We start from the raw sequence: 25115 nt of genomic DNA on the forward strand, positions 1-25115 counted from the left end.
ACTATGTGCCTCCACCGGGTATCGAACCCGGAAAAATGAATCCCCTGAGATAGACTGGGGCACTTGAAACCTCGAACTTTCTAACCATTCCAGCGGGGAGCGAGGGGGTAAGGGAGGTAGAGGCATAAATCTTCCTTTTCCCTTCGGATAGCTGTTTGCGAATGAAAACAGTAGCTCCTTCCAGCCTTGCCCGCAGATCGCGAGAAGCGTGTGAAAAAAAGCGTATCAACTGCGAGACTTCAAGAAGACAATAAATATTGAGATTTGAAAATAATTAGATATGTGAGATTGATAGATCTATCTCTGCTTGACTTGCTACTCCTCAGTGCACGTCACTGACTGTAAGTGTCTGGACAGCGGCAGCGCCAGGATTAAAAATCTAGGAGTGTGTAATGAAATTTAGGGGGTGCGATGCTGAAAATAAAGAAAACATGAAACACGCATGCAACCTTTCAAAACTGTGGGAGCAAGGTACCAAAACTAAGGGGGGGGGGGAGCAAGGACAGTTTACTTTCCCTTGGTAGATAACGTTTAGCATAGTGCGGGAACAAAAATAGCAAAAATCGCCGCCTCTGATTAACCTAAATTACTGACTGAAATGAAATTACATATGTGAAGTATATAACTTTAGATTGACATCCATTTTCCAGGGAGGCTGTGCCCCCCTTGCCCACCCCCTGGACGTCCATGATGATATATACGAAGTCTTATAATCCAAGAAAGTGGTCATACAATGTAAACATTCGGTTACACGTTGCAGTCTTATTGAACTACGTAGTGAAATACAAAATGAAATTATCTTTGCCTTTGAAAACAATTTTTGAACCTTTTCAATGTAACCAATGGAGGTACAAAATACATAATATGTACCTTCCGTCTGCCACTTCAGGACAAAACGCGAAATGCACAGCAATTTCGTCTTCGTTAAAATCCCTTCTGTCGCACTATCCCAACGAACTGCAAAATTTGTTCGTGATCATTGGGCCTCTTCCTAACAGTTTTTGAAAAAGCCTTAAAATGTACGTTTACTAGGCATGTTACGTGGAACAAATACATAGAACGTATTGACAAGAAAACTACCCTTCATGTTACAGTCACGGGCAGTTCTGGGTTGAAACAATTTCATTGACTATCAATGGAAGCGTTACAACCCAGAACTGTCCATGTCTGTACAACTCGCATTAAATACAATTTCCCAAGCACGACCTGGTGATACTCAATATATAGAGAGGATACCTTTGAAAGCAGCTGAAGTGTTTGCTTCAGTGCGGGGAAGAACAAGCAGACGGAAAATAAACCGTTTAGGTATAACAATGAAAAAAACCCAAACAGACCACTTGAAGAAACAAAAGAAGAAATATTCAAATCAACAATAGTGACGAAATTAAAAAAAAAAGCGATTGCTGATCTTTATAGAGCTCTTTCAGTGCTTGCCTGTTGCATCAGTACCTAACATTCGGCGCTCAATATCTACTGTCGGGCCGCGATAAGAAGCGCTGTGCAATCATAACGCAAGACGGCAGAACGTGACCAAATTCTGTCTCCCCGTTGGCTGCCATGTGGCTGGGGGTTTTATGCGTTGCCACGTTCGCACAAACAGGCGGACAGGCTAATCAGCTGTTGGCAAGCTCGGGAAAAAATAAAACGTCACGCGAAATTAAGCATATCAGTATGCTATTATATGTTATTTCCGTCGTAAAGTGATAAATTAGCGAATTTAGAAGTTTGAATCTGAAGTTTCTTGTAGGTTAACGTTAACTTCCCGTGTGAATTTTACTTTCTGGCAAGCATGAAACATTTTCTCTTCCTGCTCTACACAGCAACCGAAAACCTTCACTGAAACAACCTTTGTTGTGTTTTTATTATGGTACATTGCAAGCATCAGCTACCGGCATATTTTTACTTGTGTTGTATCGTATCACAATTACCAACAAAAGAAAATGCATCTTGAGTTATGAACAACTGTGGCAAATCGTTTTCCTTTGATTTCATGCCGCCTCTCTTTGCCTTCTATGTCACACCGCGGCGTTCGTCTTTTTCGCAACTCGATACCGACCGTAACTATACCCGCCTATTGTTTTTGTATACGAAACTCGCCCTTTATTTTGTAAAGACATGGAATTTATACTTCTGTAACATTGTTGAAGCTTCAGAACCTACAAATGAAATGTATTTCTTGAAAATTAGGGCGAATTACGTATAAACAAATTACGTACAACTTGGTTTCGTTCACACGTTTTTAAATTATATTTTGCGGAACTTACAAAAATTCACCTCTAAAACAGAATTTCACAGAACTGAGTTACTGTATTACGGAGAAGAATTTATCAAGAACAAATCAATTGTTTGTGAATTAATTGATTGAGTTGGTGTTTTCAAGTCTACTTTATGCACACTACGGCTAATCTAGAATGGACCTACAGTTGAAAGTGGGATCCGAACCACTATGTGCCTCGACAGGGTATCGAACCCAGGACTACTTGATTACAAGGCGACGACGCTTACCCTACCACTGTACCATCGGGGAGGCACATGTGGATGTGTGAAGTGAGATAATTTGGGAAGCTACATGAGAATACAGGCTCTGGCAATACAGAGTTCAATAAATTACAACGAAACGCTTGGCAATTGCTCGATTTTCGTAACATTAATGATGAATGAAAGAACAGAAGTAGTTAACGTTGTTCCTTCAAATATGAACAGAGTCGGAATGAGAACAATGGAAGGGTCCCGTTGTTGACTTTAACCAGATGTTTAATCCTACACGTGTTTCTGTGGGCTCGCGAAAATCCTGAAGTAGGTCAATCCGGCAACGGCGCGTCACTACCAGAGCGGGTGGTTCCACGCCGGTTGCTAGCGCGTCCCGACTGTAGGTATGTTTCAGTTGAACCATCGTTGAACGTAGGGGGTGCTGAAAGGGGTGTGGTAGAAAATTAAGGGGTGCGCAAGCACCACCTCGCGCCACCCTGGCGCCGCCCCTGTATCTGGAACTTATTGGAAATGGTTTGTTTTTATTCCACAAATGCAAAAGCAATCACACGGTTTGTTTTTATTCCACAAATGCAAAAACAATCACTTGAAGTGAAAATAACGTGTGGAATTCGAGATTTCCAGAGCTTCGGGAAATTTCGAACATTTCCGAATTTTTCCCATCTCGAATGTTGAGATTTATTTCCCGTCCCGTCCCTTCCGCACACAGAACGATGGCACTGGACCAGTGAAATCTGCTAAGAAGAAGGCAAACTGTCTTTTACTGCTCCCAGCAGTTTGTTTACCAAAATAAAGTACAATGGAGGAAGAAAGTTTTACGTTGTTGTTGAAATTACCAAATGAAATATTGCAGTATATTTTGCTAAATAACGTAATAACATATAAAGATGTATGCAGTTTTTCGAGTGTTTGTTCAAGCTTGAGAAGGATAAGTAATGATAATGAGCTGTGGAAAAATAAATTGGGACAACGGTAAGATATGTTTGCGCCTAGTTCAAAATAAGGACATGCATAAGTACATGAATAACATTTCGTGTACGATAGTTTTCACCTATAACAGTGAGTCACGCAATATTTTGCATTCTACTGCGGTGCGATTGTATCCTTGGTACTGGTGCCATTAAAATTTCAGTAACCACCAAACGTCTCTGATTCCCTTATTTTCGTATTTTTCACACTAATACTTACGTATTATGCATTGCGAAAGGTTCTTGAATTTGAGATTTTGATCTTATGAAGAAAATAACTTCAATTTATCGGTATGAGTAATTATTGTTCTTGCTTTCTTCGCTTGCATACCACAAGATGGCAGCCACATCTTGAGTAGCGTGGTGAATCATCAGTGGGTATGCAGTGTTTCCAACCTTCTTAATCGAAAAATACCTACTTTGGTGTTACTGATTTTGGATTTTTCCCGGGTTCGAACTCCAAAAAACCATTGACGGATAGCCCCATAAACCATTTATGGATAGCCCCACGAACCTTTAGGTTCGGTTAGGTTAGGCAAGCATGGTTAAAATTTTGTTCGTAACACAATGCTAGACAGCTTTAAAAAATAGAAAAAAAAATCTTTCAAACAACCGCATGGTTGGAAACACTTCAAGGGGGTTACATCATGAAACGTACGCAACATCTGGTTACCGTAGAGTGTTGGAAAGATACTTTTCTTGAAATATACATGAATTTGCAGTCAAGTATATTGCATGATGGAAAAAAAATGCATCCATGGCCTTTCAATAATCTAAAGAAACTCAGGTAACAGTATGGTATAGGGAAAACAAATTTCTTCAAATTTACAGGAGAAACTACTTACGGAACTGAGTTTCTGTAGACTTTTGAAAGCTAGTGGAAGAGTTTTCTCCCTTTGTTCAACTTATTCGGCCGGTAAATCATGTATTTTTCGACAGTAATGTTCTCTCCCAACATTAATGTTCTCTTCGATGCACAAACGCTCTTGCCTCCATTTCGTTCAACTACGTGAACCAAATGTTCCGTGCGTTCTATGTCGTAACCCCCGGTCAATGTTTCCAAACTCGCCATTGTTTTGCCAGAACATGACAATTTTAACTATGTTTGCCTAACCTAACCTTGCGTGCATGGTTCGTGGAGCTATTTATGAATGGTTTGTGTATTTATGATTGGTTTGTGGGGCTATCCGTCAATGGTGTGTAGGGCTACATGTGCATGGTTCGTGGGGTTTTCGAACCCAGAAAAAAATACAAAATGAGTAACACGAAAGTAGGTATTTTTCGGTGAAGAAGGCTGCAACACTTCAAACCCACTGATCATCGACAACGCTAGTCAAGATTTCTCCGCCATATTGTGTGTGAGAGGAACGAACAATAATTACTAGATATGTGTAAAATTGAAGCTATTTTCGTGAAAGAAGCGAAATCCCACCTTAAACAATGTTTCGCAATGCATAATAGGTAAGTACGAATGTAAAAAATGACGAAATGATCGAGTGAAATGTGTTTTCCCTATACCATACTGTTACCGAATCTCAATTCCGTAAGTACTTTGTCCTGTAAAAATGAAAAAATTGTTTGTGCGAGATAGCACCGTTACCGTATGCTTTAATGGTTCCAAATTATTTAAACATTTCTGTTAGATCTCGATAGGTGAGTTAGTGGAAAAGGGGTGTGGGGGTGTTGCTAAATGCATCTAAATACTGTAATGGAATCAGTTTTGAGGAACAAGATATACGTAATACAGGTTATTTCTGTCATAAAGTGTTAAATTAACGAATCTGAAAGTTTGATTCTTAAATACATTTGTCACTTTATTACTTTATTAGTGAACACTGATACTAAAATACTACGGTAGACACTATAGTTTAAATACACAATTTTAAAAAATTGTTTCTTTTACTATTGTTTGTGTAAAGTGTGGTATAAGCGATTCTTAAATCTGAAGCTGTTTCAACTTTAGTTTTATGTGGATTAGCGTCTACTTCCCATATATATTTGACTTTCTAGTGAAACGTGTAACTTTTTCTCTTTCTGTTTTCTATGGCCGGCCAGTAGTAACCAGTGATGGCGCCAGCCTGAAAGAAGTGTGTGGGGGGGGGGGTGCTATAGATTTTATAGTAAAATTCTCGAGGGCTGGCTAAAAGGTATTTACTTAATACTTTACTGCACTTTTAGACATGAATTGTGTCTGTGTCGAAATCTTACACCCTCGATTTCGTAGGTTAATTTTTTTTTCATGAAGATTATGTGCTGTTAATTGTGAATAATAAAATTTTGGAGCGCGGAAATAAGTATTTACGACTGTACAGCCGTTTGAAGTTGCAAGGTGGTTGCTGTGTTCAAATTTCCCACCGATTCCGGGCTCCGTCCCTGGGGTAATTAACTTACCGCCTCCTACTGCGGCCCCGCCTTTCTATATAGAGTCCCTTTTGAAGGTATGTTAGAAACTGGCCGTAGCCACCTGCCCCCAATAAGCCCTATTTTTTGCACTGACACGTTTAGGGACTAAAGAAATAAGGCTGAAATTAAACCTGAAAAGGTAACTTACCTCTTTATCCCAAGTGCATGCTGAATTGAGGGTCGAAGTTAATTTGAAAGTCCAAAAGAGAAGTAAGTCGTATGTCAGAAGTCTTTGTTGTCCTTTTCCACAGAATACTACCCTCCCCTTTCCATACCATCATACAAATAAGAAGTTGCAAATTATCCCATCCCACAAGTCATTCAGAAAATACAACCCTCCCCTTTTATGGCCTGCAGTTGCGAAGAGAAATGTCTGCGATGTTCCACAATATAACGTTGTCACAAATAACATATCGCAAATTATCTCATTGCACAAGTCAATCATAAGAAGAGAAAAAAAGTGTGTAGACGTGCGCCTGTGACATGAATCGGGTATCCATTATGGAAGCCCCGAAAAGCTGTATAGATGCTACGTACGTAAGGAACTTCAATATAAAAAAAAAAACGTAAGTTTCGTAGCCGTAGAGGTAAAAAAATACATTCCGTGCTATTTAGAAACACCCTTGTTACAAGAAACTTATTTATTTGACGAAAATATTTGAAATGTTTGCGAAATCCAGGGTGTAAGATATCGGCGTGGAGCCCACAAATCTTTTATGTAAACAAAATGCAATAATTATATTGGGATAATCCATGTCAAGTGGTCCAATCCATGTTGCCCGACAATTCGTCCACTGTCAATTGATTTATGATGTATATACAGTAAACTCTCATTTATACGTGCTTCTGCATATGCTTTTGTAGGTATAACTTTGTGTTAATATTAAAGTTTCTTATAATGAAATCTGAAAATCCTAATTTTTGGTACATAATATATTCATACCGAACTGTTATGGGGAGGGATTGTATATTTTTATCAGGTCCCCCACCAGGGATATCTACCTGTGAAAGGTGCACTTTTTTTCACTTTTCTAACTTTTTAATCATTTCTATAAAAAAGGGGGGCATGTCTAAGGGTTGAAACTTGGTGAATGAGCACATCTATATCAGAGCTCTTTATCCAGTAAAGCTCAACTTCCTGACCATTTCCCTTCTTGCAAATATTATCTGCTAAAATCGGGGACTTTTAGCGTCAATGGCCTACTTTTTCAAAAGTAAATTTCACCCTTTCATAATTCATATATAACAATGGCTAATACACAGTCTTGTAGCTTACAGTTTGCTGATCATTTTGGTTTTTGTTCCACATCGATAGGATAATTAGGGGCCAAAAATGGCGGATCTTTGAAAACAAATATGGCTGCCACTCGAAACCTACAGCCACTAAAATTAAAATAATGACTGTTTTCAACTAACAACATTGTAATGTAACTGCACAGAAAAAAATATATTTTTTAAAAATTGTGGAGCAACGATTTTCTCATATCCTGGACCACTTGACATGGATTGTCCCATTGTATTGATTTCCTACGCCACTATTGAGTGAAATAATATCACTATTCATATGAAGTATAAAATACATTCATTATCAATTTGCTGGATATACGTATAAATACTACACATAACACTATGTCTATGTAGGGAGTGTGAGTACTTTTTTTTTGCTAAAATGAGAAAATGAACCATAGCAAGAAATTACAATAATTATGAGCATCTACAACCTTGTTTAAATCCAAAGATTTTTTGAGCTCCTTCTCAAAGGACAGAATAGACAGAGCACTCAACCTCTCCTTACAAATTTGAAGGGTTTCAATAACACAAACCTTATGAAGTTTGTAAAGAGCAGCTGATGAATGGTCTTTATTTTAAGTTCCTTTCTGCCTCATAGTGTGCCATAACTCTAAATTGCCCAAATCACAATTGTAATATAATTAAGCCTTGTTTCCATATTAAAAAGCACTAAGTTGCTGACCAAGGCAGTTTATTAAGATATAAAAACACTTAACATGTAACGTTTCAACCCTGTATGAGGGACTTCCCCAGACGAAGAACTAAACTAAGATGATGAAATATACTACACATAGCAGGGTCACTAGCCACATAAAAACAAATCAAGTTGACAGTCCTTATCTTGGAAGGTTTCTCCAAAGGAATTAAACATATCACCTCTTGACAGTTGACTAATGGGTCTACAACACTGACAGGTGATTGACAGGTCAAGATTAGCAAGAGTCTGGAACCACCTCTTTACCATTCCCCCACCCCTCCTGCCTTTTTGGATATGGATGAATACCTCCTCCTCTGGTCATCTTCTTCTCTTTCTTCCTTGTTCATTCTTCATTTTTTCCCCTCCTTCCTTTTCTTCACCCTTTCATCTTTCTCCAACACAGTCTTCCATTCCTTGTTTATCTTGAGTCATCCATTCCAATTCATGATGTCTTCTCCTTTCTTTTCTATTTCTTTGGCCTCCTTCCATTTTCTCACTAGTTCTCTATTCTCTTTTCCTATTCGCCTAGCCGAATCCCATTCTACTTCATGTCCCGTTTCTCTAGTGTGTTTGAATATGGCATTCCTGTCTCTTCAATCTCAAATCATCCATGTGTTGCTTTAACCTGTGTTTAAGTCTCTTCTTCGTTTCCCCTATATATACACTTTCACATCCTCTGCACTTCACCTCTTAGATAACCCCTTCCTCTTCTTCCTCTCTCTTTTCTTCCTTCTTCTTGCTGGCTATACTTAAAACAGTGCATCCTCCCTTCCTGTAAGTTATTATACCCATTTTCCTCAGCACTTTGCATATCTTGTCTGTGGCATCTCCCATACTTCTTATACCAAACCATCTCTCTTTTTCTTCCTTCTCTTCCGGTATTCTCTCTTTTATTTCTTGCCTTCTTCTGCTGATGTTGTGTGTATCTTTCTTTTCATAGCCATTCTCTTCCAGTTGTTCCCAGAGACTATTAATTTTGATTTCTTCTTCCCCTTTCTCTGTGCATATCTTCTTTATCCAGTCTTCCATGTTCCTTATAAAATTACGATTTGTTGCATCACCCACATCACTTCTTTTGTGGCAGAACACTCCTGTTTTTACTGCATATACCGTATTTGCCGGCATATAAGACACACAAGCATCCCCTTTTTTGTACAGAATCTTTAGTAAAAATCTTTATCACTGAATTTATAATTTTATTGCAACAATTGTTATTATTTTTTGCCTTGAATTTTTGTAAAAGTTGCCATGAAAACCTGGAATTGTACCTGATTTTTTTTCTTGAATTTTGAGTAACCGTGTCTTGATAAAACAAAAATGTGTACATGTGGCACTGAACAATTGTGTATGCACATCCAAGTTGTTTTCCGTGTGCACTTCTGACGTAATTACGTGAACTGAAATCCTTGTTCTCCTTTTTCCAGGTGGCCCAAGGCCCTCAAACACTATGCATGCACGTGTTGTGGCCCACGTAGCATAGTTAACTGGAAGGAGGAATTCATTCATTTGCACTGGACGTCATGTTTTGTGCAGAGACAGCTTGCTGGAATGTCAGCCAGATACCACAAACTAGAGGAGGTCTCCAATTCAGAGTTCAAGGCTTTTTCTGCGCTGTTAGAAGATAATGAGCATCTCTCTTATTTTGTTATTGATGAGCTCATGGGTGTCGTCCATGATAACAAAAGGTAAGTTGGTTTGTGTTCGGTAGTTTTTGGGCCAAAGTGATGTGCAACAAGCGACACATGATATAGGAGGATTACAACCAAAGTTGATAAGTATCAACGTCACCTCTGGTCTGTGAAAATGTATTTACCTCTCATGTGTGACCAACAGATCAAGACAACCTAGGGTTGCCAGACGTTTGACGTATGGGATTGTCCCCCTTTTTTAAAGAAATGTCCTGTATTTAGCATAAGAAATAACGAATTAAAATTTCAAAATCATTTTATACATCATATTTTCTATGATGACTGTTCAGCGGACCGAAGAACGAAATCGGCTGGAGTTAACGACAGTGGAAAGCATATTGCAAGTTCTAGTGAATGAGAATAAGTCATGTTCTGAATTTTATAGTAATGCATTGGAAAAGAAATGTCCTTTTAAAGGATGCCAAGAGTCCACTCAAATATTAATATATTTTGCGAAAATGTTAAAAATTAGGGGTTAAAAATGCTTTAAACAGCAATTGATTTTGTAATGTTTAAAAATGTTATAAAAAATAAATTTAACTATATCCATGTCTATATAATCTGTATGTCCCCTTTTTATTTTAGAAGTCTGGCAACCCTAAGGCAACCCAACGTACAGTGTTGAAAAAATGACATGTAAGAGACAAGCACATGCATCTTGTTATGTCAAAGGTTGCATTTATTTCTGAAGTCTTGGTTCAGAGTGACACATGGCTTGGCTGGATCTTTGGCAGTTTTTTTTTTCGATTTTTTCTCTCCTTTCGAAAAAACTACGGTATTCCAAAATATGAAAAATTACATCTGCTTAGAATTGTTTCTAGAGATTGACGTGAATCTTTACTCTTATCTAGATATTATGAATAGTTTAATAGACTTACACAATCACGAAACTGGAAAGGAAAATGACTTCGTAGATAACAAGAAGCATCACCTTAATGTTGCTGCATGCTTCTTGCAACTTGACAATCTTGGCAAATCAGTATGACGAACCTCTTAACACCTTGAATCCCATGCTCGTGCTATGCACAACCATCCTGAATGTGGTAAGTGTCCCATGCACGTGCATAGTATGGGCAATATCTTTTGAATGTTTGGAGTTACGATGCTGGGCCATGCACGTGCAGAATGTTCCTGGGAGTTCATTTGGTGTGCCTCTGCATTGTGCTGCACCCTGGTGGTGAAATTTTGAACCGTCTTCTCATTGAATGGAAAGCACATTCATTTCATTGATTGCAATAATAGGCCTATATTTTTAGTGCTTTATCATCACTCGCAAACACACACACACGCTTGACCATGAGTGCCCATATGGGGGCAGGGGGCTCGAGCTCCCCTTCCTGGCTAATGGAATTTAGTATGCTAACATTACTTTTTTATGTTGATGATAGGATCCATTTCAGTACACCCTACATATGGGATCTTGAAGAGCCCCCCTCCCTGAGAAAACTCCTATGGGACCAATGTGTTTACTTGAAATATCGTAACTCCATTAAGCCTTGTTTCCATGATTATGAAAAACTAAATATGCTGACCAAGGCAGTAATTTATTTTATTAAAAACATAAACTAACGTAACGTTTCAACCTTCTAACAAGGTCTTCTTCAGACTCTGTATCAAGTACAAAACTTTTGTACTTGATACAGAGTCTGAAGAAGACCTTGTTAGAAGGTTGAAACGTTACGTTAGTTTATGTTTTTAATAAAATAAATTACTGCCTTGGTCAGCATATTTAGTTTTTGAAATATCGAAAGAAATGGAAGACTTATTTATTTACTTGTAATGAGTTATGTACTTTAACACCTCCTGTGTGTCATACTAAGGGTAGTTTTAGAAGTACGGACTTTTCATTATATGAAAAACAAGGACTATGTTGAACATCTCTAGCACATGCCAGAATACACAGATTCTAATTGTTTCTTTTTTATCGTGTAGGCAAAGAAATTGCCTTTATTTTGATGTATAACACACGTATAGCAAGGCCAAAAAATAAATTGTTTCAGATTGTTGAAAATCACATAAAATGCCCGGGTTTCTGAGATATTACCCATTTAAAAACCCTGGGATTGAATGTGTTCGATATTGAAGTGCCACTTAACACTATGTCTGCCATGTGCAAGTTGAATTTTGCTGAACGCAATTTGTTCTTTTTGTGAGAATGTTATTTTAGAGTGTACTCAATTCATCTAGAGTCAGCAGTCCTACCGCCACACGTCAATATGTGGAACTACAACCCAAGTGTCTACCAGAGTAGAAAACCTGGAAATAATGGAAAAGTCAGGGAATGTTCTCTTTCTGGAAAATTCCGGGTATTTACTTTTTCTGGAAATGTTAGAGAAATTCGCTGTGTTTCTGAAAAAAATCAATATTTTTGTTGAAGTTCACTAGAAGTAAGTTTTTGAAGAAAAGAAGAATCAAGACATTTTAAATTTGTTGTGGACAACCTATACTTCTGTTTTAATCTACTGAGTATTACTGGTAGTTACAGTAGAAATTGCGTGTTATATTCTTGAGGAAAAGGTGTCGTGTTCTGAACTGAAGTGTCGTAACTGTAATTTCTACAGCTTGTGGTACGGACCCAATCTGTAAAGTTAAAAGATGGTCAAGTGCACACAAAAAGCATATGTTTGTCCCTCAACCAGCTTGTGTTGTCATGTACAATACATTCATGGGGGGAATTGATCGACTTGACCAAAATATTGCATCGTGTCGCATTAATATCAGAAATAAGAAGTGGTACTGGCCAATGATTGCTTACATACTTAACGTTACAATGAATAATGCATGGCAATTATATCGCTTAACTTTTAAAGTGTCTTCAGAAAACCTGAACTTGCTTGGATTCATGAGAGATGTTGTCAGGACATACTTAGTTATGTACATGAAACAGCATCCTGCAGCCGGTAGGCCAACCATGAAAGTTGACAAACGGGTACCTGATGAGGTATGTTTTTTGGCCACGGACGCTATAGTTGTCGCATTCATTGGTTCCCCAGGCGGCTGCCTTTGGAACCTTACCCTGCCCGCCCCTCTCCTAATGAGCCAGGACCTCCTTAGCAAGACCACCCCAACAAATCTCCAGGCAACGCATTGTTGCCATGCTTTAAGAGCACGGCGGAGGGAAGTCGACGTGCTGCACTCAAAGCAAGTGACATAAATAAATAAATCGACACAGATAATTAATTATGGCATTTCATTATTTCTGTGACACGAAAATACATCATAATAATCATCTGATTCGTTCAATCTTGCATAGCATTTTATAACGTTTAATAAGATAATTTAATGTGGCTTACCTTTATTCATCGTCGTCACTCTCTCCAACATGAGTGATGAATCGCTCCTGGTTACGATCAGTGTTGTGATGCATGATGCCCATAGCTGGGAGTCAATTGTCGCTGCACCATCCTGCAATAGCTGACACACGCTAGCACTCAGTGTAAGGGTCACATTGTTTTTCCTCAGGAACAATTTAAGCTGAGACCATACTAGTTTGATTGGATTCAGCACACAATGGTAAGGGAGAAGACGCAACACTTCATGTCCACGTGAGTGTGCAAGCTCGTCCACTACATATCTTTTTTTTATGTTTGCAGATTTAATAACATCTAATAAAACTACTTTTATTGGAACTGGGTTTGGTATCTGGATCCTGTGCTGTCCCATGAATGAAACAATATCCTGCAACTTGGTATTCATTGTTGGGATTTTGACCAATAGGCGCGAATGGTAACTAGCATTATCCATGATAATGACGCATTTTGTATCGATTGGCATATTTGCCAAAATATAATTTTCGAACCAATTTTCAAAAACTTTTCCTGTCATTTCATCATGGCTGTCCGCTTTGCAATCTCCAATGTTCTTTGCTGACAGATAGAGACAATTTGGTACCCATTCCTCACCTCACTGCCCCCAGCATGGAGCACCATAATATGTTTCCCCCTCCCCGATGGCGACTTTAAAATACAATTGCATGTACCATCGTCCCACCCCTTCTTGACTGCATCGTAGGTGTCATACCAAGTCTCATCCAAGTAAATGAGTTTGCAACCTTCTGAACGCAGCTCCTGTAGTCTCCGTAGATACCGGTATCTACAAGCAACAATTCTCGCCGATTCCATTATTACATTCTTCTTCCTTAAGCGACCAAACCGAAAACCAAGTTTTTTTATTAGTTCTGGAAGCGTTGTTTCTTCATAAGGGAAGTCCGAGACACTTTTTAAAAGTTTCAATAGTTAACTCACTGTCGGTGACTGTCCTGTACTATAGAACTTGTAAATCTCGCATCTAATAAAATCACAAGTAAACTCGTCCACTTTGTTAAATTTTCTCTTTTTATTTCCAGGCTTCTTTGGTGTGACTGGACCTCTCTGAATCACATTTCGCACGGTTTTTCTGTCTAACTTTAATACTTTGGCTGTCTCTGCAATGGCTCCTTTTCCTAGCTTTTTCTTTTCGACATATTCGTGCACATTACACACAAATAACTGACTTTGTTCAACGTTTTGGTTTTGGATACTTTTCTGTTCGGTGCTCTGGAAGTGCTTGGTTGAGGATTATCTTGGTTTCTTGAATGATCTGGAACTTCGGTTGTGTCCCACGGTCGCCACATGACAATACAAACTCTGTTTTCCCGTAATATTTCTAAGATATAACAATAAACTAGATAAAAAATACACTTGTCAATCAAAGAATACGAACTCGCATACACACCTCATACCGCTATCTTGTTGTGGAGTTTGTGAAAGGCGGCGAAGAGAAAGCCTTGGGGGAGGAAGTGACTTGGCAACGTCCAGCCTGTTGACAGCATGCTCACCCTGCACACGTCACAGGATTGCAATATTCTCGAGGGTTGGAGGATCTGGTTTCCAAAGGAAACCAGCGCGCTTTGATGCCGCCTGGGGATCCAATGAACGAGGCAAGTATACCTTCAAACATGTGTGACGCAAGTGAGCTGTGGGTTCTGCGGAAAAGCTACACGTAAGAAGTGTCAGATAGGTCAAGTTGGCTGCCATGTGAATTGCAGCTAGGTGTTTCATACAAGGTAAAAAAAAAGAAACAACAATTTTGAGGAAAAGAAATAAGATATTTTCATTATTTCTATGAGAACATCCTTATTAGAAAATCCTTATTATTTGTTGGATTTGACGATATTGTGTATCTGTAGAGTTCAAGTGTAAGAAAACAATTTATATTTATGTCATTAGATAATAAATACAAAATAACAAAACACTATATGTATTTTTTCTATTAATTTTCGATGATGCCTTTCATGCCCATTGTCGACATGCTATAGGGAATCTATACTGGGGTTACTTGTGACCATTGTCGACAAATGTCGACATCAGTTTTCTCACAAACTATACACTAAAAAATAAAAAAAATCATTTCAGACACTTATTTATGTTCTAAGTAAGTAAATATCAAATATAAATGCAAGTACTCAGAAAGAAATAATTTGGGCACAAACAGGTTAAAGAGATTTAAATTGTGAAATTGCAATTTATATGAAACCACCTTGACTGTTATGTACTTTATCTTTTAGTGATGATAATTTGACACTGAAGTATTATGCTGAGAAAGTGGTGCGGTTTGTCAGACATACAGTTTTGAAGAAGAATCTGCGAAAATTCCTGTCTCTGCCAGTCGAGGAACAGATCCTAGAGAAAGGTGCAATTCTTATTGCTCAGTGGTGCCAACCTGACCAAGATATTGACGAAGATGATATAGTTTCACAGTTAGACAGCATCATGAATAGATCCATAGATGTTCTTCATGAGAAGAACCCCAACCATCCGTTCTTCCGCCATCGGGACAGAGTCAGCCAGTGGAAGAGCAGGAACATAGAGGGGAGCCAGTGGACCTCTTCGGAATGCAGGCAGATCATCTCGGCAGTGTGCAGTGTAATGTACCAAGAAATGGGCTTCCATGGCAATAGGGAACAATATTTCTGTCCAGATAATTCCTACATAAATAAAGTAAGTTTTCTTTCCATTGCATCTTTCTGGAAAATTCAGTTTTAAAATATATATATTATTCTCTAAACTAAAAGAAATTTTATGGTATATGCATTTGCGAGGATAAGAGACTGAAAAAGCATATTTCAAATTTTTCTCCCATGAAGCTTTATGATCGATTATAGATATCTTGGGTAAGAAAAATGTTTTTATATTTTGATTTTCAGTTATTTTCAGCAGGGTTGAATAAACTTCATTGATTAACTAGTATTCAAAGTTGAAGGCTTAATATGTATATCTGTGGAATTGAACTTAATAGTGGCAATTATTTATTTTGTGATAGAGATATATGTTTCAGAGTTTTACTGTTCCTCAATGTAGTCACCATCAGTGTGTACAATTTGTTGACAAAGATGTGGAAGATGTAGGATACCTGTAGCAGTGCCTGTAGGGTTTGTTATTGTGAGCAGAATCTCTGGAACAGAGTTTGCAGTTTGGTAAATAAGCTGGCCATAGCCTGCAATGGATTCTGCATGACAGAATCACTGAATCATCACCAGGAATTCGTACATGTATCATGTTTTGGAAATATGAAACATTTTTTAGTACTGTCATAAAGTCTCTCAAGAAAAAGCATGAAATGTCAATATAACAGCCCACTGATGTTCACAGGAGTAGTTCATGATTAGTTCACAGGAGTAGTTCATGAGTATGCACCTTAAATACAGCTTCAATATGTTTTAAAGCTATTTCTGTCTGTTTTAAATATTTTTATTGTCATGTTCACTTTTGAGTGTATTTTTTTCTAGATTTAAATAATGAAATTCAGATCATAGGCATAAGGCCCCCACCCAAATTTTCAGGTTACTAAATTTAAAAAATAAGGATACTTTTTTTAACCTCATGGAACTTGAGTAGGAAAGTATTGAAGAGTATCTTTTATGATTGCGCAAATGTAAGTTATTTAGAAAAATAGTTCTGGGCTTTATACAGGATGGAAAACTTTTCAATCTTGCTTCCCGAGGTCCCAAGTTTGATTCTAAGCCCCAAGTTCAATCCTGCCCCCCCCCCTCCCCCCCGTTAGTCCCCTGTTCGATTTTGCCCCTCCAAACTTAGGCCCCATGAATCGGATAAATATACAAAGCAGTTACTTTGTACGGCAAATAATTTATTTCTAAATGAGTAAAAGTTAACTTTTATGTCTCCCTAGGTTCTGGAAACAAGGAAAGGCATTCCGATTACCTTGAGTGTTGTTTTCGAGGCAGTTGCACGGCGTTTAGGAGTTAAGTGTGATCCAGTGATCTTCCCTGCACATTTTCTCTTGAGATGGACAGAAAGAGATGATAGGTAAGTTGCATTACTGGCACTGGTTGGGTGCAAAATATTTGCCACACACTGCTCCCTTTTATGGAAACGGAAATATGAATTTTTAGTCCTATGTTTCTACTCCGTGCCTGAGTGCTGCGACTACATGATTATTTATGGGCATTGGTAATATTCAATAGTTTAAAGAATGCGTTTAACATTAGTAAAACACAAATAAAAAACATTAATTCCATCATTTTAACTGTTGAAATAGTAACGATTATTAACCCACCAGACAGGATCCACTTTGGTTGCCAAGCACATTGAGCCTCTGAAGGTTCTGGGTCCCTTACAAGTGCCCCTTGATTGTTTTCACCTAAACATCATTCTGAATAGCCAAAAGTAACAGAAAAGCAGGGTGGATAAAAAATCATGATTTTAAGTTAAGAAATCATTTTTGTTGATTTTTTATTTAAATTGGGTTTTTAAAATTTAAATCTATTTTTTTAAAAAATACTCTTAAAATTGCTTGTATGGTTTTTGATACCATACATATAGATACTAGGGTAAATCAAAAAGTAAGTTACACCTGCCTCCCTTCCTGTATGAAGCAAACAAAACACATTAGAAAGAAAATAATTATTGGACAAAAATGTATGAACATCTAACTTTTTTCCGACATAGTCATCGAAGTATCAATGTTCTTCTTGAAGGTTCGCATAACCACTTTTTGTACATGCAAAATAATCTAACACAGTTACTTTTAGTGGTTTTTATTGATTTTATCTGCGACGTTTCGTTCTGGTTTCCCAGAACTTTCTTAAGCTACACTAAGATATACATACAAGAAAACAACCTCACATGTCTAGTCACTTTACACTTCATGTGTGTAGGTTGTGTTTTTGTATGTATATCTTAGTGTAGCTTGAGAAAGTTCTGGGAAACCAGAATGAAACATCGCAGATAAAATCAATAAAAGCCACTAAAAATAACTGTTAGATTATTTTGCATATAGTCACCAAAGTATTCTAAGCACTTTTTGAATCGTGTGACCAGTTTTTTTTTGTTTCTTGTGTGTAAAAATTCCATCCAATTTCAATTGAGTTGACTTTGTGCTCATTGGTTAACAATCGCGGCAGCCAGTGAGAGCACAGTTTACGATACACCCAACTGGTTATAAATCAGCATAGACACACTATCGTAGGATTGTTCAGTTCATTTGCAATCTCTTTTAATTTTCACGTGGCGGTTGGCAAGGAGGATTGCATTCACATGCTCCGTATTGTCTATATTGTTCACAGTTGCAGGCTGCCGAACACACTGTTCTCTCACGTTTGTTCTTTCCTCTTCGAACATCTGGCACCATTTCCTGACCATGGGGCTTGGCATTGCATTCTCACCATGCACCTCGACAATTTGGCGATGGATTTCACTCTGATTATGCCTTCGTGTCCACAAAAGTCGGACAACAGAGGGCACCTTAATTTTGGACGCCACCTCAATACGATGCGCTATACTCATAAGGTGACTACTCTCATATTAAAGCAGCTGTAGCATGGCTGTTTTGGGTATGGGGAGAATACATTCCAGACAGTGTTGCCACCAAACGTGATTATTTTATCTCTTTTAGGACAGGAACACGGCTCAGGTGTAACTTAGTTTTTGATTCGCCCAAGTATAAGTTTTTTGTAGAAAGGCTTTTTCTAGTAAAGAGCCGTGTAAAATATTTGAACAGATTAAAGCAAATAAAAATTATATGTAAACATACATTTTTCTGATACTGTAACTACTATGGAAATGTTTGTTGAGTGTGTTAATGAAACTAATAATAATTTCAGTAACCTTTCTTCCAGTGAAAATAAAACATTCTGGGTGTACTCTAAAATTGTAACTTAAAATATTCTTAAATATTTTTATAGCCTTTGTAGCTGAATTTTCGAGATTTTTTTAATGGTAGTGTGAAACATATCAGCTGCCATGTTTATTTACAGTTTAATGATAATGACACTATTTACGTTTTAACATGATTAGTATTTTATATGTTTTTCCATACAAAATGTTTGCTATTTTTACCTAATGTACATATTGTTGAATTTTAATTCAAGAGAAATGTGTGTTTACATTTTTTTTTATATGACCTTCACATCATCAATACATGTATTTAATTTCCTTTCTTTTCCTTTCTTAGAGCTTAATAAACGTCATTCAATGATTATGAGAATAATGTACTTTCACCAAAAGTGTTTCTGATATCGACAAAATCCTTGTGTACGTTATTTTATAAATTATTTATTTAAAGTGATTTAAATCAGTCCACCTTGCAGAAATGTAATGCAAAAATAAATAACCAACATGATAGAACAAACCTTTGCACAGAGGGACATTAATTTCTTGGAAGTACAACTTCTGACACACACAGGGGTTATGTTTTTTGGCAGATACGAGTACTTTTCATGCATTCCAACAACTCAAATAAACATTTGAATTGTTTGAAACAAGTAAGACATATTAAGACGTCTGTACCGTATTTATGCATATATAATGCGAGTGCATGTAAAATGCACACCCTGGTCTTTGATAGGGGAAAAAAAAGCAACAAACAATTATATTTCATATATAATGTGCAGTGCAATTCAGATTCAAGTTGTAGGTCCTAAAGCTGCTTCTATGCCAATCGAGAGTGAGTCACCTATTGCCACGTGGACCAAGAGAACATCCTCTTGTGTAAACAATGAGTCACCAACCCATGCCATCTCCCCCTTCTCCCTCCACTGTGTTTACCACCCCAAAGCTTTCACTTCTGTAACCACCTTGTATATTCTGTAGTAGAAGAAAGGGAGATCAAAATTATGTTACGGTTTTGCATCACTCAGGAAGTTATTTTCTGTTATTTCTCACTCAACAAATACCGCTCACATGTAAGGTGCATACACAAATTCTGACAGAAGGGTGCGGCACTGCTTTTCTCCATGTCGCAAAATTACACTTTTGTATTGTTTTTTTTAAAAAATATTATTACTAAAGAAATTCAACCTGTTGATATATATGTGTTATATGCAGTGACAGTAAAAACATCCGTAGTTTTAATGTTGGCTGTCTGAATTATTTCTTACATAATACACACCACAGCTTTTGGGAAAAAAAAATATTTGAAAAAGAAAGAAATCCTCATTATATGTGAGTAAATTCGGATTTAACTTTTCAGTAATGAAGATAAATGGTGGGTTGATGAAATAAGGAACAAACACAATCGAATGCCCATACCTTATCCTGGATTTGAACCCAGCACCCTGAGTGTCATAGCTCAATATGCTATATAAGTGTCAGTGAAGACAGGCAAGCAATAATAAATAATAAAGTTACACATAACAGTTGGGCTGAAAAGTTCGTAGGCTAACATAGTAAAAAATATTTTTTTGACAAAATTTGATTTTATTATTCAATATAGTTGCCTTTGAGGACGATACAACGATTATAGCGGTCATACAATTTTTCGATGCCATTTTTATAGTACGATTTCTCTTTAGCCTCAAAATAGGCCTCAGTTTCGGCGATTACCTCTTCATCAGTGCTAAATTTCTTTCCAGCGACCATTCTTTTAAGGTCTGCAAACAGGAAAAAGTCACTGGGGGCCAGATCTGGAGAATATGGTGGATGGGGAAGCAATTCGTAGTCTAATTCATATAATTTTGCCATCGTTTTCATTGATTTGTGACACGTTGCATTGTCTTGATGAAACAGCACTTTTTTCTTCTTCAAATGGGGCCGTTTTTTCGTGATTTCATCCTTTAAACGCTCCCAACAACGCTATGTAATAATCACTGTTGATGGTCTGGCCCTTTTTGAGGTAATCGATGAATATAATACCATGCACATCCCAGAATACTGATGCCATAACCTTGCCAGCCGACTTGCGTCTTTCCGCGCTTTGGATTCGGTTCATCACGTGCAGTCCACTCGGCTGACTGTCGATTGGACTCTGGAGTGTAGTTATGGAGCCATGTTTCATCCATTGTAATATATCAACGGAAAAATTCGTGTTTATTACGGTTGAATATTGCTAAACATTGCTCCGAATCATCAAAACGTTGTTGCTTTTGATCGATTGTGAGCACGCGCGGCACCCATTTTGCACACAGCTTTCGCATGTTCAAATATTCATGCACAATATGTCCAACACGTTCCTTTGATATTTTTAAAGTCTCAGCTATCTCGATCAACTTCACTTTACGATCATTTAAAATTATTTTGTGGACTTTTGTGATGTTTTCGTCGGTAACAGCCTCTTTGGGGCATCCACTGCGTGCATCGTCTTCGATGCTCATTTTGCCTCGTTTAAATTTAGCAAACCACTTCTCAACGGTTGATTTTCCTGGTGCAGAGTCCGAATAATGTTTATCAAGCCAAGCCTTGCCTTCAACAGTATTTTTTTTTGCCAGAAAGCAATGCTTTATTAACACACAAAATTCTTTTTTATCCATTTTTTCACAATAACAAAAGCTGCTTCACTCACAATGCTATATCTCACGAACTAATTATCCGGCAGCTGTGAAATTTATACACGTATCTTTTGAAGGTTAGTACTAAGTAAAAATCACATGGATTTAATTCTAGTAACGCCATCTATGAATCAGCCTATGAACTTTTCAGCCCAACTGTTAGAGCCAAAGATACAAAAATGCTGCAAATACATTGATTCTGTTAGGCGCTCAATGATTAACAATAAAAGTTGTTCATTCTACATAACTTTGTAAAAATGTCCACAGTTAATGTTATCAGAACCTTGGTTAGCTTGTTTGGTCTCTTTGTGCAGTAACATGAGATCTGATTTTTATCAAAACCAATCATGCCTTGAGATTTCCAAGTATCGAGCACTAATTTGCGAATATGTTAGTGTGTGCATGAAGGTATGAGAGAGTGAATGTGCGGGAGGAAAAATCTCATGCAGTTAATGTGTTTCAGTGTACCTGATGATTCCCGCTCCTACTACATTGATCTCGACGAGGGGAGGACCAATGTCACAAAACGAAGCTGCCCCAGGTTCTCCCAGGGTCAGTGTCCCGCTTCGTCCAGGCACCCTCTGCCTGGTGCTCAGCCTCTGGTGGTGAGAACTTTTATACACTAAAAACTTGTTTATCTGAATTTGATCAGATTTCACCTGTTTTGGATAAACAAAACTATGAATATTATATTAAACATATACTGTGTGTTAAAAATTACAATGTTTGTAGTAAGAGGGGATGCTATCCTTCAGTTACAAGCGATTTTTCATAAAGTATCCCCCAGGTGCGGTCCCGCACTGTGACAATGCAAGCTTTGGGCTCCGACTATGGGATGCCCGCAGGTTCAAGTCTTCTTGGGGAAGGGTAACAAGTATTCCTGAGATTTCGGCATGTGTACGGGACCGGTTGCCACCCACCATCGTGAGGAAATTGGGGAGCTACAAACAAGCATAACCGGTCATAAGAAACATATAACGACGACTTGGGCATCAACCTGCTGACCACACGTCACTATAACTAGTTGGATGATCTCCTACCTCTCTCTCGGGAGTGAGGCCATCAGTCTGTAAGTAGGGACTGGCCCTCACAGGCCACAGATTATTATTATATTCCCCAGCTGTGATAATTTTCATAGGCATCCCCAAGTACTGCATTGTTTCCAGGTTGATCCATACAAGCATCCCCCAGCTAGGAATTTTTGTGAAAATGTATAAACATTATAATGAAAATGACAGGATTTTGCACTAAATTACCGGTTGTTTGTAAATATATTAGATTTTATGGATATGAATATATTGACCGGTACCAATAGAGTCTCTTTCATATAGAGTAGTCATCCTTTCCAAATCTCCTAGTCATTCCTGTTACAATATCTGTATCCAATTCTGTACCGAAGTAGTTTCCCCCCCCCCTTATATATTTGGAATTTAATTAACCGAACAGCTCGGTAATATGTGACTACATCCATGTTTGAATTTCTGGTAGCTATAGTTTCATGTAGTTGAAATATGGTAAAGAAAAAGATAAGTGTTTAATTTATTCAAACTTTTTAACATGTATTATTATCGTAGTTGTTTATTTATTATTTGCCTCCTTGATGACATAGTGCTAACATTGTCATGCAATCAAAGGGTCCCAGGTTCAATACCCAGTGAAGTCACGTAGTGGTTCGGATCTAATTTTAAACTGTAGGTCCAGGCTTGATTAGCATAAAGTGGACTTAAAAAACAGGGTCAAACATTTTCATCACATAAAGTCAGTGACAGACAACGTTTCTAAAAAGTGAACTGTATTTCTATATGAGAATTATAATTATAACAACACCTAGCAATTAGCTAGTATGCTATAAATTAAGGAAGGACTGATATGAAATTGTGGCTAATACCGATAAAGTACCAATATAAAACTAGTATATTTCAAGCTGACTGAGATGCAAAACAAATTGCATATTTATGCAATTACTTTCTTAAAATAGCATGACATGGAGATTATTCATAAAATTTAAAACAAGATTGCAGAATTTTGCAGTAAATTATAAGATGTTTATAGATCGGATTGTACCGATAAACCGATACACTGATATACATATATTGGCCGATACCGATAGAATACTTACTAATCTGTCCCATACCTACTGTAAGTACATGATGCAGTTGTAACAATATAATTGATGTAACAATCTTTGATAAAGAAAACATATTTAAACTGTATTTGCATTTATTGATTGAAACGTGCATGTTATTCCCTTGTTCGAAGGTTCTTGAACACATTGCAAGGAACCTGGTGGTGGCATGTCGTAACAATGGCTACATGGGTAATCGGCTTCTGTGCCTTCGGAATGCCCTTGAACTGCTCCTGCTGATCAACCCTCTAGATCTGGATTCCGCTCTACATCTTGCACGTCTGTACATGCACCTCAGCATCAACTTAGATGAAGTCATCGATAGATTGCAGGTGAGATTGTCGATAGTAGGGATATGACGAAGCAAATTTCCAATTATTGCTTTTAAGTGCAATCGTAATATAATATTATTTCTATGCTTGCAATATAAGGCAGTATTATGAGAATTTCCATTTTGGGTGATAAATCGAGTGATGTGGGTTTCATTATAAACTTTGAGTTTAATATTATGATAATTATTGTAAGGCACAAATTATTAAAACTATTTATTCATCATCACAATTTCCACAGTTCACAGTTTCCTGCCTCTGGCTGGGTTGGCATAGAAGTCAAGCTTCTCCAATTTTTTCTGGTCTTCCACCACTCCTATCTTTCCACGGTGTACCAATCTTGTCCTCTTCTCCTATTTATTAAGGAAATGAATATGTAGTTCTGAACTGAAAGTTTCTCATTTTACACTGAATTAGTTTTGTTATATTACAACGCACAAGAAATGGGAATAAGGTCAAGGGAGAGACCAAGATGTCTGTAGAAAGAGCAGATAGTGGAGTGTTAGGAGAAGCGAACAAGATTGGAACACCATTGAAAAAGAGGAGTGGTGGAAGACCAGGAAAAAATGGAGAGGCTTGACTTCTATGCCGACCCAGCCAGAGGCAGGAAACAGCGAAGGATGATGATGAATATATTTCACACTTACATTCCTAGTAGGTATAACAGGGCCCCCACACGCCTGGAAAACTTGGAGAACCTTGAATTCTGAGGGAATTAGAAAGAAAGAAAAAAAAACGCAAGGAAAATTTTGCGATTGATCAGTGTGTACAGTGGAACCTCGATTTTACATTCACCCCCCCTTTTTTTTTTACATTTTCCCGCATTATACATCCAATCTTGATGGTCACAACATAGCAAAATGTTCCAAAGTTTTCCTGCATTTTAAGTATTTCCACCCTGGTTGGAAGTGGCCTCGATGCCCACCCAGTATCGAATAACATGGGTACCTGGGGGGAAACCCTGGGGGTTAAAGGCAGTCAGGGGCGTGATGCTGATCACATCACCCCCACTCACGACCGGATCAAGAAAGTGTGGGGCGTTACCCCCACACCCCCTATATGCCTTCATGGTGTGGTGCTATGCACAGGGGAGCACTTTACCTTTACCTTTTTTCCCCTGGTTCCCTGAAAAATGTAAAATCGAGGTTCCACTGTATTGATGAAGCACATCCGAGGGACAAAGTAATTCTTCTAAGTGCTGATATTAACAGTTTCAACTGTAGGCAGCGCCATAGAATGCTTGTGCACCACTTTATTCAAGTCAGCATCTCTAGTTTTTTTTATCTCATTAGTAATAATAACAAAAGTAGTAAATGAATTATTATGGAATCAAATTTACCACAGTATGTGTTCAAACAAATCAG

General features: G+C 37.8%; 1 protein-coding gene across 2 annotated transcripts in view; it reads left to right on the top strand.

The window, feature by feature from the left end:
- The first annotated feature begins 3130 nt into the window (after positions 1-3130).
- The window catches only part of LOC145990060 (F-box only protein 21-like), a 51751-nt gene continuing 29766 nt past the window's right edge, over positions 3131-25115 (top strand). Inside the window, exons 1-6 of one of the 2 annotated variants that reach the window (XM_083125712.1) lie at positions 3131-3462; positions 9273-9533; positions 15082-15514; positions 16704-16840; positions 21761-21902; positions 23557-23754. In XM_083125712.1, coding sequence (XP_082981838.1) covers positions 3290-3462; positions 9273-9533; positions 15082-15514; positions 16704-16840; positions 21761-21902; positions 23557-23754 — 1344 coding nt within the window. In that variant the 5' untranslated portion in view covers positions 3131-3289. The remainder of the gene's footprint in view (positions 3463-9272; positions 9534-15081; positions 15515-16703; positions 16841-21760; positions 21903-23556; positions 23755-25115) is intronic. The other variant, XM_083125713.1, reaches the window with a different exon arrangement.

Source organism: Lepisma saccharinum, chromosome 7, assembly GCF_977018435.1.
Source record: "Lepisma saccharinum chromosome 7, izLepSacc3.1, whole genome shotgun sequence".
NCBI classification, from domain to species: domain Eukaryota; kingdom Metazoa; phylum Arthropoda; class Insecta; order Zygentoma; family Lepismatidae; genus Lepisma; species Lepisma saccharinum.